The 16,636-nt window shown below is 38.7% G+C and overlaps 1 protein-coding gene across 1 annotated transcript in view; it reads left to right on the top strand.

The window, feature by feature from the left end:
• The first annotated feature begins 3,284 nt into the window (after positions 1-3,284).
• The window catches only part of Enpp1 (ectonucleotide pyrophosphatase/phosphodiesterase 1), a 65,388-nt gene continuing 52,036 nt past the window's right edge, over positions 3,285-16,636 (top strand). The window contains exon 1 of the mRNA XM_078019111.1: positions 3,285-3,562. Within this exon, the coding sequence (XP_077875237.1) occupies positions 3,317-3,562 (246 nt within the window). The 5' untranslated portion in view covers positions 3,285-3,316. The remainder of the gene's footprint in view (positions 3,563-16,636) is intronic.

Below are 16,636 nucleotides of genomic sequence, written 5' to 3'. Positions count from 1 at the left end.
GTTGATTTTATCAGGTATTTTGTCACAGTGATGGAAAGCTAACAAACAGAGTAGTATTTTAGATTTCTCCACAGTTTCTATTACTTCTATTATATCTTACATGTCTGGATCCACTTTGCTTATTTTGTTATCTGACTGATTCCTGTTAAGCAAGTGTCCTCCATCTCAGAGAAGCAAGGATGCCTTTCTGCCCCTCTGGTAGATTCATGTCCAATGGCAACTCTCTCATTAGAAATTATATGTAAAACATGCAGAATTTATATAAAATTAAAGCCTAAATTTTCTCTCCTGGCATAGTGATTGGGTGATTAAAATATGGAAAAATATATTGGAATTTTTATATAAAGTTGGGGAAATGTAAAACATTTTATTGGCATAATTTTGTAATATCATTTATAAGATCATTGTATAAGTGAGGACTAAGGATCAGAGACTTCTTGTAATCTGTTCAAGGTCACATAGTTATACAATCTTCTTGCTAAAAAGGGCACATATATTTGTGCTTACAAAAGAGACAGAAAAATTAGAATGTCATACAAAATCTTAAAAATAATTCAATGCTGTGGAAAAACTTTTTCTTTTTTCTGAATCTCATGAAGCTTAAAGAGCTATGTGGTTTTCTCTTTTAAGACTTGGCTAGATGTCTTTGGTCTTATACCAGTGAAGTGGAGAAAGCTGCAGAAACTCTGAAGCAGCTGCTAAAGTAATTACGGCGTATTTCATTTTTTGAAAGCTAAGAGGTTCTCAACTTTGAGAAGGCATAGTTCAAACATAGATAAATTGGTCTTGTTTGGTATTTGGCTTTATCTACAGCTTTACAGTTTCAGATAGCAGAGAAGAAATGTTTACATGTTTGTGTCAAGGAATATTATAAAATCTTAATGTATAATCTCTCCTCTTGAACTAGATCAGAGTGCTCAGTCACTAATGCAGAGTGATTTAGGATTGAAGATGAAACATTCATTGAGTTGCTGTTTTATGTTCCCGGACCTACCTTGTTGTACTTTGGAATATGAAGCTGTTCCTCTGACCATTTAGAATAAACAAGACTGAGGCAAGACTTTATCAAAGACATTTCAAAGTCTATAGCTAAACAATATGAGTGGCCTACTAGGCCTGTGTTATTCCTCTATTTTTAGAACTTTAACTGGGTTTTTATAATTACCCATAAAAGTCCCAACTGGTGGAGCTAAGGCAGGAGCTTGAGGCAGAAGCTTAAGGCAGAAGCCACATCCTGGTGGCTTGCCTGCTAGGTCCACCCTACAGATGTGTTAGATTTTGTTTGGCCTTTAAAGTGTTTAAAGAAAAATTTTTTCTGAATCTTGTAGAAAACATTTTGCAATCTGAAGAATTCACAAAAACATCTCAATTTCCTGTTTCTTTTGAAAAATCTGATTGTTCACCCGGGGTGCACAATCCGACCCTGAGTAAAAGCTGCACTTTTTATTACTAAAGGGCAACTGGTTCACCTTTTGCCAATCTGCAGGGGGCTGCCTCACTCATTTATGGTTCCTGCTGGTGCCTAGATGTTTGAGATATTTGTGACCCTGCAGAGGCATTGACTTTTCCAATGGACCGAAGTCTTTAAAGTCATTTGTTGTTTTGAGTTGCAGACAACACACTTATTCCATTTGTTTTGTCAGGTTCAAAGCCACTTTGGAAAGTCTCTGTTGAGTTGCTTTTAGAAGTTCTGACACTCATTTGATCAATCTCAGTGAAGCAAATCCTTGAATCTGACTTCAGGAAACAATCAAAGCAAGATTTGAAGCCAAGTTTGTGGTAAGAAATAATGAAATAGTGAAAACCTGTTTCTGTTGGGTGGTTTGTAAGCTGACTCAAAGGTAACAACAATAAAATAAAAGTTCAAAAGTGATTTGAGGGATGGCTTTTACATCTTTCAATGTCAATTACCTTTTCTATTAATTGTTCATAATATCCTATGTGTGGCTCTATTATGCAAACATGACTTAGGTTTTGATTTTTTTTTTTTTGATACATGTTGGCCCCACTTTCTCCTCTTCACCAAACTGAAACCATTTAAGGGAAAAAATATATTTTTAAATATGCTATGCATATTTGGAGGTGGCAGATTGAAGAGTTTATTATTGAATGATGAATGAAGTGCCTCGAAAGTTTACTATTTTAAAGGGGACAAAATCCACTTTATACCTGCTGAACATTCATTCTCTTTTTAAAACATTTGCATATATTCCCGTCAGTGAAATGAATAAGAATTTAATTGTTTGGGGGTTGTAGGACTTTCCTCAGTCACTGAAGTCAGTTGAGAGTCACTTTTCCTTTGACAGGAGACTTCCCTGCACAATGTGGTTTTTGCTAACTGACAAGCAAGGAAACGTGCAAGTGGTAGAATCAAAGATGAAACAAAACACATCTAGAATTACAGCCGCTGGTTCATGGTCTAGTTAAAACATAAAGCTTTCAGTATTTCAGACTGCTTTAGAATTGTTAATATTGCTAACCAAGTAACAGTGTCACTCTCAGGAGAGCACATCGCTAACGTTTCGAAACCTTCCATACAGAAAGCCAAAAGGAACTAGTAAGTAAATATATTAAAACAGAAGCAGCAACAAAGCTCTAGAAACCACATAAAACCATGGAAAACTAAACATCCCGTATATATATATATGTGTGTGTGTGTGTGTATGTGTAAACCCGTTTATTTTAAGGTTGAATCTCTTCTCTTGGAGTAGTGTAGCCTAGGAGGTAGGTAAGCAAGGGCTTTGGGAGAACTCGTTTTTTTTCCCACGTGGGAGAACAAGAAAGTCACCCCACCCCCGCCCCCGACCCTACCGGTTCATTTGCATTTCTCTCCAGAAACCCACAGGTCTGCCCCGAGACTCACTCCCCTGCCTTTGAGAAGCTGGGAGCGCCTGGGCCCTGCATCCTTCTCCTCCTCCTCCTTGCTCTATTTTGGGGCCCCATGATCTCATGCCCTCTGCAGACCACACTCTGCAATTCCAGTCCAGCCCGCGCTGCGGGGCCACGCAGGGCGATTCCTGCAAGTGTTCGCGGTGGCCGGGGCGCGGAGAGGGGAAGGCTTTGGGGAGAAGTTAAAGACACGCCCACGTGAAGGACTCAAAATAACCTACACGCAGAGTGCCCGAAATCAGACAGGAAGCCAAATAATCCGGGGCGTTGAGTCGCTTTCCCTTCACTTCGGGCGCTGGGCGGAGGGACAGCAGCCAAGGGTCTGACGGTGGGGCGGCGCGGCGCGGCGCGGCGGGCTGGGGCGGGGCCGGCGTGGAGTCTATTAAAGGGCACTGGGAACAGCGGGGCCGGAGCGCCCGGGGCCACGATGGAGCGCGACGGCTGCGCTGGGGGCGGGAACCGCGGTGGCGGCGGCGAGGGCGGGCGCGGTCCCCGGGAAGGCCCAGCAGGGAACGGCCGCGACTCGAGCCGCGGCCGCGCCACCGATGCGCCCGGAGACCCGCGGGCGGCCGCGTCCTTGCTGGCCCCTATGGACCTGGGGGAGGAACCGCTGGAAAAGACGGCGCGCGCCCGCACCGCCAAGGACCCCAACACCTATAAAGTGCTCTCGCTGGTAGGTCGGCGACCCGGCCAGGCGCCCAGGAGGGCGGGAGGTGGGGCGCGCGGAGCTCCTTCTCTCGCAGCGCGGTCAGCACCCGGCCCCGGAGAGAGGCAGCCTCTGGGGCGCTGCGCTTCGCCTGCACACCCACCTTTGCAGCTGTGCCAAGTCTCAGCACCACTTTCCCTTCTTTTGGCGCCAGCGATGTGTTTCACTCCGGATGCTCGGGAGGGCCTCTGTATGAATCTAGAGTGTTAAAACCGGTCCTCTTTAGCGATATCACTTTCTTCCCAAGAAGAGCACAGGGTTTTTTCGAGGAGGAAAAATGAACAACCTGAAAGTTGTCGGTCTTAGGAAGGTGCAGCAGTGTTAAACCTCTTTTGGTGGCTCTGGCTCGGGATGCAGTACTGTAGTGATGATTTAGAGTAACTGATTCCAGTTGAAAAGATTTAACAGAGCTCTTTCCTGAGTTTTATCAGGAACTTTAGAAAACACTTTTCGTTCGGCTGTTTTGGTATTTCTTGCAGCTGCTCAGAAATGCCATCAGTGTTAACATTAAATGACTGTGATTCTTTGCCCACTCTAACCACAGGCTACGCGATCTGAGTTGCTAATGTGTAACTACCTATGGTCCCTTCGCTATTTTGTCATGACAGTTGCAAGATCCACAGTTAATTTTCTTGAAGTGTGTGGTTGTTTTTTCATTCTAAATCTTTGGTGGCCAGAGCTAATCTTGGGTCAGAAGGCCTGGGTTTCATGGCCATTGTTAGTTCCTGGGGCCTTCCATAATTCTTCCCTAACTCACTTTTTTTTTTTTTCTGTGTTAAAATGAGGTCGTGGAATCGCTTGGACATCGCATAGATTTTTGTGAGGATCAAATAGAGCAATGTGTATGATAAATAAGATCAAAACCAAAAGAAGATATAATCGTTTTTATTTTATTAAGTGGAAACCACTGGCTTCTGTGTAGAGAGTACTAAAATGTATTGTCACACATGATGATTGAACATAATTTGTTGTAAGACGTCTTTTCTGGTGTTCGAAGTCTCCTTTTTGTAGTCATTTCCAATGATATTTTAGGTATCATGGTGACATTACAGTACTTTGAGCCAAAATTCCTAGACTTAAGAGATGTTGTCATATCCTTAGTACTTAAAAATAAGCCTAAGGTTCAAAGAATAAGTGTCCCAAACCACATGATGTTTGCATCTCAAGGTATATTTTTGTATCAGATGTCGTTGTTATGGTATTGAAGAGAACTTGTTTAATTTGAGTCTAGTGGATTTTGTTTTGTTTTTATTTTTAATGAAGACCTTTAGCTTTTACAACATGATCATTTAAATTATTTAGTATTACTACCTTCAGGTGGTTTTAGCATACTATGAGGCAGTCAATAATTATACATCGAATTTTATGCAAGTCAAATGTAAAACCATCTCTACATGCCTGTAAGTCTTGAAAGTTTTCCCAATTGCTAAATCTTTATATCTTCCCTGCTCATTTACCTACTCTCTACCCGTTGAGAATCCACAATGGGTATCCACAAAGGTCCACCTTTGGAACAAAGGTTTTAGTCTTTGAAACCTGCACTCAGCTGGTCAAACAGCATCCTATGTGTTTTTATGATGCACCTTTGCATGGTTGAAATGGAAGTGTCCTGGTACTTATTTCTTCATATAGGACTACTAGGAATATTTTTTTGTATCCCACTAGTTGGGGCCTTTTTCTGTAACCAATATTTAATTCTTATTCCAGATCTTTTGCTGGAATCCTGAGAGACATTAAAATATAAGTAATCACCAAACTCATTTCTTATTCTTGAAAGTTTTTAAAGCTGAATGTGAAGCCTCTTCCACATTCTTCTTTCCCTACCTAACTTCAGTACCCTCCTACCTCCAAATCTTTCCTCCAAAGGAATTTGACGGCTATTATCAAAGAGCACTGTGACACATCTTCTAGAGAAAAACTACAGTTAGAGAATTTCTCGTTTTCTTTCTTTTTTCAGATTAAGCATTAGCACACTTTTCATAAAGCTGAAGAAATAGGTTGGACTGTTGCATCCTGGCGTTGGGATTAAGAGTGGTCACCCACTCTACAGCTACTCTGCTTTAATCCAGCAGAATAAGCATAAGAGTTGCTTTGCAAATAGATAATTAATCAGTGGTAATGCCTTTTGCACTTTTCTGAATTTTTCTCAGTAAACTGAAAGGATGAGGGTATGTAAGAATATATAAAGAAGGGAATATCTTGTCCTACTCTTGCTTCTCCCTGTGTGGTGTTTGATCCTAGGAAAAGACAAGCAAGCTCTATTCTAGAGGTTTTTGGCCCTGGGTCCTGGAAATGCTTCTGCCTAGGCACTGAGCCAGATTGAGGAAAGCAGAAAGAGGAAAAAACAAGTATTAGTTTCTATATGCCTCAGTAGATATGTGTGTCAGTCAGCTTTCTGTCACTGTAATGAAATACTGGGATAATTAAGATACACAGAAAAAAAAAAACTTTATTCAGTTTACAGTTCTGGAGGTTCCAGTCCAAGATCAAGATGCCATTGCTGTGGGTCTCTGGTGAGGGAACTGATGGTGTTGGCATGAAGCACATGATAGAGCAAACCAGTTTCATCATGAGCCAGGAAGCAGAGAAAGAATGAGACCTGAGTTCCAGGATCCCTGCATAAGGCACCCCCACCCCCATGACCTAACACCTTCAATAAGGCCCTGCCTCTCAAATGTTCAACTACCTCCCAATAGGGCCACCCTGGGGACCGAGACTTTAAGCTCATGGGCCTTTTGGGGACTTGCAATATCCAAACTATAGCAATATTTTAAATACTAGATGTTTTTCCTTGGTTCCAAATCAATTTTTGAAGTATAGACTTCTATTCAGGTTGGATTTGGAGATTCATTTGAAATATCCTTGTTCCCTGCATGATTTTAAAGGGACAGGAAACTTTAACTGCATTGCAATGTATTTTTTTCCCAGTTCTTCTGAAGCATTGTTTTGTTATATTGTGATCTTCTGCTGTACTTATGTAAACATATGTCCATGTGTGTGTCACAGACTTCATGTATAGGTAGTGATCAATGAAGACTACTTTCACCTTTCCTTTGAAGAGTTTCTTTTAAGAGGTGGAGTTGGCCTTGGTTATCTGAGATTCGGGTGTGAAGGTTAATAATTCCCTCAGCTTCCTTCCCTTTGCCTTGTGATCTGTTATCTCTAGAATACAATGTTAATAATACTCACGATAACTCTCTGCTCTTAATTAGATTCAGAATTGACATGGCTCTTTGGTTAATGAAGATTTAATAATAGTATTCATGATAATTCTCGGCTCTGAATTAGATTCAGAATTGACATTGCCCTTTGGTTAATGAAATTTAATATCTGTCAACTACAGTTAAGCATTTTATTTTAAAATAGCTGGAGCACCTTGGAGGTCAGAGCTGTCTGCTCTTTGCCCTTTATGATATTTATTTCACGTGTTCTAATAAAATGCACCGAGGATTTCTAGGAACTCAGCTAGACTGTTGTTTTTACTTCTGGTTCTAAGATAGTACCTGTGTCATTTGCTGCTAAGACAAATATCTGGAGAAATGCAACTTAAAGGGGAAAGATTTTTGGGGTTCAGTTTCAGAAGTTTCAGTCCAGGGTTGACTGGCTCCATTGCTTTGAGCCTTTGATAAGGCAGAACATCATGGTGGAAGTGCATGGTGGAGAAAAGCTATTATCTTATGGCAGCCAGGAAAAAGAGAGAGAGAGGGAGAAAGAAAGACAGACAGGCAAACAGGCAGACAAAAGAAGGGGCCTGGGACAAGCTATAGACCTCAAGGGCATACCCCTGTGACCTGCTTCTTCTAACCATGTCCCACTTGTCTATGGTTTTTGCTACCTCCCACTAGTCCATTCAAATTAATTTACCAAATGGATTAATCCACTGATAAAAGATAATATCTGGATCAGAGCCCTCATTATCCAATCATTTTCTGAAAGCCCCACCTCTGAACATTGCTTCACTGGGGACCAAGCCTTTAAAATATGAGCTTTTGGAGGACATTTCAAATTCAAACCATAACAATACCTAATGTGGTTCAGTGTCAGTGTTTGGTTGGTTGAATAATCGCTACATTTTTAATTAGAGGGAGTCACACTTCAACTTGTAAAAGGGCAAGATGGGAAGACCAAATATATAACATGGCCTCAAAGGTTCCACAGATTCAGAAATCCAAATATACATGATCTGGGTATAGTTTCTCAGGTAAGATCAGAGTGGGAATAACAATTTATTTGGGCAGAGGGAAATGAAACAAGTAATGAATGAACAAGAGTTCCTGACTGAGGCCACATGTCTAAGAAGATACCAGACAGGGCCTCCGTGATCATTTAGATTCAGAATTAGAAATCTAGCTGCTGGAAATTTTTTTCAAGTAGAAATAACCCAAATGAGGATGCACTAGGATATTCAAGTAAGGCCATTGTATAGGTAAAATAAATCTCCCTTACCTATGCCAAGGCCTCTTTTGTTTTGGTGACTTTGCTGCCATATCCACATTCAGTCTTTATAACTCTTATGGGCCACTGTTGCCTCCAGCATTGCTGTATATTACTTCTTTTCTTCTGCATTGAGTCATGCTCTGTGATTTCTCTCACACCCGTTTGTATCTCAGCTCTTTCCGCTCCATGTAGTTAACTTTCTACCGCATGCACAGCCTTGCTTTGAATACCTGTCTCATTTCCCTTCTGTGCTGCTTGTCAGTTAATTCTCAGTTTTGCCATCTCCTATCCCCATCATATACTAATCAGGCCTTGAAGAGAATCCCTGATGGCCATGGGAGAGACATGCATTATGCATTCAGTTTAAGAACAACTGAGGCTATTTACCTTTGTAGAATATTTGCAGAAATTTTTATCAGCTTCTCATGTTTCTCCTTCTAACTCTTTTCTCTTAGTTTTCAGTAGCTAAGGTAAATAAAATAGTTTTATATTCAATTTTGTTTTGTAATACCATTGTAATTTTTAATATTAATGAATGTATTGCCACTGTAATGGGCACGTATTATGTATTATGAGCTCTTTAGACAAGGCAGAGAATTTAATCATGATTCACAACTTTTTTGTTGTTGTTAGAGGGAGAGGTATTTCAAGTTCCAGACAACTTGGAAACAAATGAGCTTTTGGAACTTAAATTAGTGTTATGGTTTGGAAGGGAGTGTCCCTGAAAAGCTCACATGTGAGACAGGGCAAGAAGGTTCAGAGAAGAAATGATTGGGTTACAAGAGCCTTAACCCAATCAGTGAACGAATCATCTGATGGACTTCAGTGGTAACTGAAAGGGGAGGTGGGGCACTGGGGGTATGGCTTTGGGTCATATGTGTACCTGTGGAGTAGAGTCTCTCTCTGCTTTCTGATCACCATGTGAGCTGTTTCCCTCTGCCACACTCTTCCTCCATGATGTTCAGCCTCATTTCAAGCCCCAAGGAATGGAGTCAGCTCCCTATGGTCTGAGACCTCTAAAACTGTGAGCCCCCAAATAAACTTTTCCTCCACTGAAGTTGTTTTTGTTGGATTCTTAATCACAGCAGTGAAAAAGCTGACTAAAACAATTAGTGATCTGCCTTTGGTTAAAATAAACTTGCCTCTATCAACCATGAAATATACCCCAAATAACAAAAAATACACAAGAAACCTTTTTAGTAAATGAACTCATGGCACAACATGGATTACTCTTCTCAGCATAAATCTTGTGCAACAAGAACAGATATGCAGAAGGCTGACCTAACATGAAAATCCTTTGGCATTAAATAAAAATTGGATTATGTGTTAACCAAGGAAGGAAAGTGCAGTAATACATTTAAGAAGGTCTTTTAAAAGAGTAGCCAGAATTTCAGCTAAATATTAACCGGGGCACACTACTTCCTGAATATTTTAGTCACCTGAGGCTTCATTACAACAGTTAAGATATTGTCTATAATATATGTCAGTATTTTCTCTTTTAGTTTTTAGAAGAAGAGCTGTTGGAGATATAAGTGGTTAAAAATTTAGATGATGATAATTAAACTTTGCAAATTTTAACAGGCATTTTCCCATATATTTTTTAATTGATCTACAACACACCAACAGCTCTGAAATAGGAAAGTATGGTGACCTTCAGTTCTACTTTGCAGATCAGGAAACAGGTTTAGAGGAGTTCAATCAGGTTTCTCCAACAGTGTTCATAGAAACCACCTGGGGAATGAATACCTTAAAGACATGAATTCCGGGATTCTAGTACCAGAGATAAGGATTTGGAATGGATTCAAGGAGTCTGCATTGTTTTTCAACATTTTTTCAGATGTAGGTGGTTTATTTACCTCACTTTTAGAAACATATCAAATGCCAAGGCAAAAGCCACACCATTAAGTAATAGACCATGATAAGTGAAAGGCCTTTTTTTTTTCTTTCTTCTTCTTCTTTTTTTTTTTAATTGAAAGGTCTTTTAATTGATAGATTTTTATTGTGGCCTAATGGCTGATGTCATCCATTCCTTTGCCTTGTCCATGATGATTGTTACATCTTGATGCACCAGGCTTTGTCTGTCATGGGTGTCATCTCCCCACACTTTAGTATAAGCAATATGTGACTAGAACCCCTGTGATTTCTAGTGTGATGCCACGGATTGTTATATAATGAGATTTATTTCTTTTGGTAATTTAGCAACTAAATTTCCCTGAAAAAATTCAGTGACAAAATTAGTGTGCTTTTCATTAGCATAAAGTCAGGCAATAATAAGGTTTTCATGGTCTTCCAATATTGCAAATTTTTGGTAAATTACTTTCTTAATTTGAATTTCCTTCTTGATACATTTTTTAAATTACAAGAATAGGAAAATAGAGAGTCATCAAAGAAAACTGTTTTTGCAAGGGTGAATTTTCACAAGCATATCTCATTGGTAATTTTCTCACCACATCTTATGACTTCACATAGATCTATCTGGCAAACATCCATTCAGACGTGATTGGGGATCTTTAAAGATCATTCTATTGTGCTTTTTAGGAGAATATTCATGAGAAAAATAGCTTGTTCCTAAAACTGGGTTCTTTCCCTTCTAAGGCTTCTTGGCACTAGCATGCTTGTAGGGTCTTAATGGGTCATCTGAGGCCTAAGATCTCTTATGGAAAGAGAAAAGAGACATTCCAGAAGTTTTTATGGTGCTTTTATGTAGCAAAATAAATAACAACTATTGTGAGTTTTTTTTTTCCCCAAATGGAGTTTGGAAAACTCATATGGCATATTTGCCCACATATATTGCTGTTTTCTGGAGGCCAAACCATCTTGTGATGAGATTAAAAGCCAAGCTGGATGCTTTTTTCCCCGGGAACACCCTTGTTATTTAGAAAGCATTACTGACAAACTGTTGTTAGTGCTAGTTGGGTATTTGGCAGACATTTTATTCAAAATGAATGTCATTAAGTTTGTCAATTCAAGGAAAACAAATGAAGGAGATATCTATTGTCTACAATAAAATTGAGCTTTTGGGCAAAATTAGAATTTTGAATAACTTTCATATTTGATTCATATGTGATTCAGACATATATTTCCTGAATATCTACTTTACAGCTTCTCAAACCTTAAAGATCTTTTGAGGTTATGGATGAAGATAATAAGGGATGATATTTTTCATATTGTTCAATGATGTATGTCAACATTTCAAAAAACGGCAGAACTTAGTAAACCAATGTTTTTCAAAGAACCAGTGGATGATATTCCAAAATTATGCATTGATACAAGTTCCAAAGTACAAGGTAGACTAATGGATTTTCATGTAACAATATGAAAAGTTGTCAGTATCTATCCAACTTTCATGTTATGATTTAAAGAATTGCCACTTGTAGAATTTTGGTGTGGTTTTAAAGAAAAGTGTCCCTACTCCTCTGAAAAGCCTTCTTAGGGTTGTTAGCTATTTGTAGGAACATAGATCCTGAGACCAAAAGTTTTGAGAATATATCTGCTTTAAGGGAAAGTATATATTTAATAATATTTTAAGAACTAGAAGAGGGAAATGGGAGATTAAGACACATAAAAATGATCAAACAGGTATAACATTTGTATCTTTATGTAAATTCCTTTATAGATTTCAAAATCTCTCTGCTTCTCCTGCCTTATGGAGTCCAATTATCCTCTTGTTAGAGATAATTTTGGGGTTTCTGATCACATTGGTAAGAATTCTGTTAATCTTATCTCTGTAGTTTATTGGTAAATAACTTTGGAGTTGGAATTGTGATAAAATCCTGATACTCTCTTATTAGCTGTTTGAATGTAGACATATATTTCCTGAATATCAACTTCCACAACAGTAAAATAAAACCACATCAGAGTGTTGTTAGGAGAATTGAATTATATGTGCAAAGTGGCACATAGTGTGCCCCTCATTGCAGGTTTTCTTGTCATTGATAAGCTTCAGAGTGACCGTGAATTTTAAATTTTTCTTTATTCAGAAGGCCCTTGACAACTTTGCTACCTGGTGTGTGCTCTCCTAATCCATCTGCATCATTTTCCTGAAACTTGTAAGAAATGAAGAATTTTGGGCCCCATCCCAGACCTCCTGAGCCAGAATCTGCATTTCCCAGGGATTTGTCTGCACATTACAGTTTGGGGTGTCACAGCTCTCCAAAGTTATGAGACCTAATTATTGGAATTCTTGTAGCTGTGAGTTATAATCAATGCTTGCTCTGCCTTTGACTTCATATAAAATGCTGTGATTAAAAACACAAAGCAAGACAGAAAAATTCAGTTCCTCCCTCCATGACCTCAACTATGATGGCATTGGGTTGAAGTGGCGCTACTGCTGGTTGCATTTGGTCCCTCTCCTTCCTTGGACCCCAGTGGTACATTGATATAAGTAGCCCCATTGCTTTTGTGTGTCCAGAACACTGCACACCATCTCCTACTTCCCTTTGCAAATGCAGTTTCCATCTTTCAGGAACCTACCCATGCTCTCATTTGTTGCTTGTTCTTTAATTGCTTTTTCCTTACTCTGTACTGGCTTGTCCTTTAATTGCTCTTTATTGCTCTCAGCTGGGCCAATTTTCTATCTTTGCAATCATATGTTAATAGTCAGGTGTTTTTCCAGCTTAGCCATCCATCTACCAGGATCTCATGTAGATTTCTCTTTGCAACATACCATCAATAGAACTCTTCACTTCAAAGTTTCCATTGCAGTACCTTCTTGACAATCCACAAAACCAAAACAAAGGAATCTTGTACTGGGGCTTTTCAGGTGATGTTGAATCAGGCTAAATGTCCTTGGCACAAGTTTATTCCATAATATTTCATCATCCAATACACTGACTTCCTATAAATCACCACCTAACATCATCTAGATCAGAGTCTCTGGAGACTAGGAAACAGGTGAATGGAATGTGAATGTGCTCAGGTGGGAAGGGTATGGGCTAGGAGCATTAAGAACAGATCATATTGGTCCTGTCTATTTTTGGATTACCCAGGGAAGTAAATACAAAACAACTCTACTTATATATGGTTTATTTATATACCATATCCAATCAGTTTAAAGGAAGTTAATGTGCAGAATGTCAATACTTTGAAACTTCTTTGCTATCTCTTGGAAACTTTGAAAAAGGGAGTGTTGATTTTTCCAGAATGATTCAAGCAAAGGTCTCAGGAGAGAAGTATCTTGTAGAGGGTAAACTTGGAGTAATAAGAATTGTTTGCTATATTACCTTTGAACAGTTTCTTTACTTGGCTGACTTTCAGTTTTCTTAATCATAATATAAAGGGTTAGGTGGGCTTCTTCTAGATCTAAAATCTTTGTCTAGAGAGTTTAGAGTATTTTTCTGCTGTTGTAAAAATGCTTCATATCACAGAAAATGCAAAAGTGTAAAGGAGAAAATAAACATTGCTTTCATTCAATGTGCAAGCTATTAATATTTTGTTCTTACCCCAAGGATTCTATGTGTACATATCATTTTTTTAACAAAAAATGAGATCAAATTGTATGTACTGTTCTCTTTCCTTTTTTTAAAATTTATAGTCTATGTGATATTTTAACATTGCTAGACAGTCTTTTTTTTTTTTTTTCTTTTGGTGGCCCTGAATTAGGGCCTTACGTGAGTGTTGTACCACTGAGCTACATCTCCAACCCTTTATAATTTCATTTTAATGCAGGATCTTATTAAGTCACAGGTTGGCCTCCAACTTCACTATCCTCCTGCCTCAGCCTCCTGAGTGGCTGGGTTTACAGATATATACCACTGCACCCAGATGTTAGTTATCTTTTTAATGTATCTTTGATAAGTAGGATTTTGGGACTTTTATTTTACTATCCTTAGCTCACTGGCAATCTTTGTAACTGTCCCTGCTTGTATTTTACATGCAATTAGTCCTCAGAATTTTATTTTATTTTTTCTGTTTTAATCATTGTTTAGCTCTACTTCCATTTCCCATGACTCCTATGGTTATATTATTAATTGTCCTAAAATAGTGACTGCTTTTCAGTATATTTCTTTTCAGAATTTTCCAGAGACTGCCACATCACATGTGGTAAAATTTGTATTCATCAGCCCAGCATTTAAGTTTTTTTTTTTTAAATTTTTATTTAGAGACAGCCTCTCTACATTGTTTTAAATTTAAATTTTTAATTTTTTTTTTTCATTTAGAGACAGGGTCTCACTGAGTTGCTTAGGTGTTCAATAAGCTGCTGAGGCTGGCTTTGAACTAGCAATCCTCCTGCCTCAGCCTCAGGAGCTGATGAGATTAAAGACACGCACCTTGCTAACCAGCCTCATTTTTATTTCTCATTGTTTGAGTAATAGTGGATCTTGTTTCTCGAGGGCTTATTAATGATAGCTATCCATTTGTAGTAGCACTTCTGGATGACTAGTACATACACACGCAGCCAGTTATTTAATATTTGTCAATCATTTAGAGTAGACCCTAAGTGCTAGTAAGTATGGGAAGTACATACACGCCTTCATCTTTGTTGAGTTTCTCATTTGTCAGGTCCTGTGCTAGATATTTTATCTCCTCTAATTGGCACAGTTCTGTGAGTGAAGAGGAGCAAACCTGTTGGCTGATGAGGGTGTCTGGTCTGGCACCTGCACCTTAGTGGGACTCAGTGTCCTGCGTGTTGTGTGAGTGAGACATGTTTTATACCCACAGCTTGAATTGAGGAGTTTGAAGGGCTCAGGTATTTTTTTGGTCTTAAAGTTCCTTATCAATTTAGAGTCAAAATCAAGCTCAAGATACATGTCTCTCTCAAATCTTCCAGCTCTGCTGATCTATACCTTCCATTACAGTCAGCTCAAAGTAGGACTGTTCTTCACATACACCTTATACAGGTTATTTCTATTCTCTATCCCAGGTGTGATTTTTTTCACTTCTGTTTTCTCACCCAGCACCAGGCACCCCCAAGTTCCACTTCAGTGTATTCTTTTGCATGAAACATTCTTTAGCTGCTCTTCCATCCGTCTCCCTTGACCCTGAACCGCTCAGTTGCTGTTTAATCCTGTAGAAGTCATAGCCCTTATTTAAGCATAAGAAGTCATAGCCTCTTGTTTAAGAGGCAAACTCTGGAGCCAGACTTCTGGGGTATAAATTCTGTCTCTGCCAATAACTGCTGTGTATCCTTTAATTTGGGGCGAGTCCTTAAACTTTTCCGTGTCTTAGTTTTCTCCCCTGTACAAAGGAGATAATAATAGTAACTACCTCCACATCTGATAGAGTCTAGGTTAGATTATAGATTGTAATTTATTGGACACATATTTAGAATTCCTATTGTGTGAGTGGTCTGGTGCAAGAGGCTGGGCCACATGGTCAATAACAGCCCACCCCTAGGGGACCAGATACTTATCAAATAATTACATAAAATGTCTCAAGTTGCAACCATGGTAAATCCCACCCAGGAGCCATATATCGAGCTGTGAGAGAACAGTGATGGGAAACTGGCCAATCAGGGGGTTCAGAGGAGGGGGCCTCTAAGAAGTATGGATCTTGCAGATAAGGATTGGGAGGGGTGGTAGTAACAGGTGCAAAGGTCCTGGAAGAGGAGGGAACATGATATATCCTAGAACTTGGAGAAGGCCACCATGGTTGGCATGCAGAGCTTGTGGTGTACTATGGGACAGTAGGCTGGAACTGTCACTAGGGGCCAGGCAGGGCTTTGCAGACCATATGAGGGATTTTTTTTTTTTTTTTTAAGAGCATTTGGAAATCACTGAAGTCCATTTTCTGTTTGCCTGTTTTGTTTGGTTTGATTTTTGTTCTTAGCAACAAGACATAATTTACATTTTAGAAAGGTCATTTTAGTTTTAATGGTAGGAACAAATTAAAAGGAGTGCAGAGGGTGGTTGTAGAGAGACCGGCACTTTTTTTTTTTAAACTCAACTACTCTATAACTCTCTTTCCTTCCACTAGGCACATATTGTAGCTACTTATATTAAAATTTAAATAAAGTAATCTTAAATAAAATAAAAAAAATTCATTTCCCCAGTCATAGGAGTCACACTCCAAGTGCTCAGCAGTGACATGTGGCTAGTTTCTACCATATGGGTGACCATGGATATGTGGGACATTTTTATCATCTTAAAAACTTCAGTTGGATATCAGGTAAAGAATGAGGTATCATGGTTTTTTTTTTTTAAACTTTTACAATTCTTCAGCTCATTGTGGTAAAAAAGTAGGTAACACTTGCTCAAGAAACATTTACTAAAAGAACAAAATTAAAGGATTAAGTGTGAATGTCCTTAGCAGCATAATTTCAATATTCCTTATCCAAATGAATGAGTATAATTAAATTGACTTAACTATAAATGAATACATTAAAAGATGCTATATTTCTAAAATTATGTTCCCTCTCAAAATATAAACCCATGTATCCATTACCAATTTTTAAATTGTATCTTTAAGTTGCCACCATAATTGCAATTAAGTAACCATTGGGCCTTTACAGAAAGTGAGTGATGGTTTATTTCCCTGTTAAGCTATTTCCTGTCCTAGGAATAAGTACTAAAATCCTCTGTGTAGTTGCTTTTTTTTTCTTCTTAATTTCTACTGAGACTGTTTTTAAAGGATAAACACAAGGTACTGTAGTTTGAATTTATTTTT

The sequence above is a fragment of the Ictidomys tridecemlineatus genome, chromosome 8 (assembly GCF_052094955.1).
Source record: "Ictidomys tridecemlineatus isolate mIctTri1 chromosome 8, mIctTri1.hap1, whole genome shotgun sequence".
Classification (NCBI taxonomy): Eukaryota; Metazoa; Chordata; class Mammalia; order Rodentia; family Sciuridae; genus Ictidomys; species Ictidomys tridecemlineatus.
The sequence above is the reverse complement of the archived record's forward strand: the minus strand, read 5'-3'. Positions and strand labels throughout refer to the sequence as shown.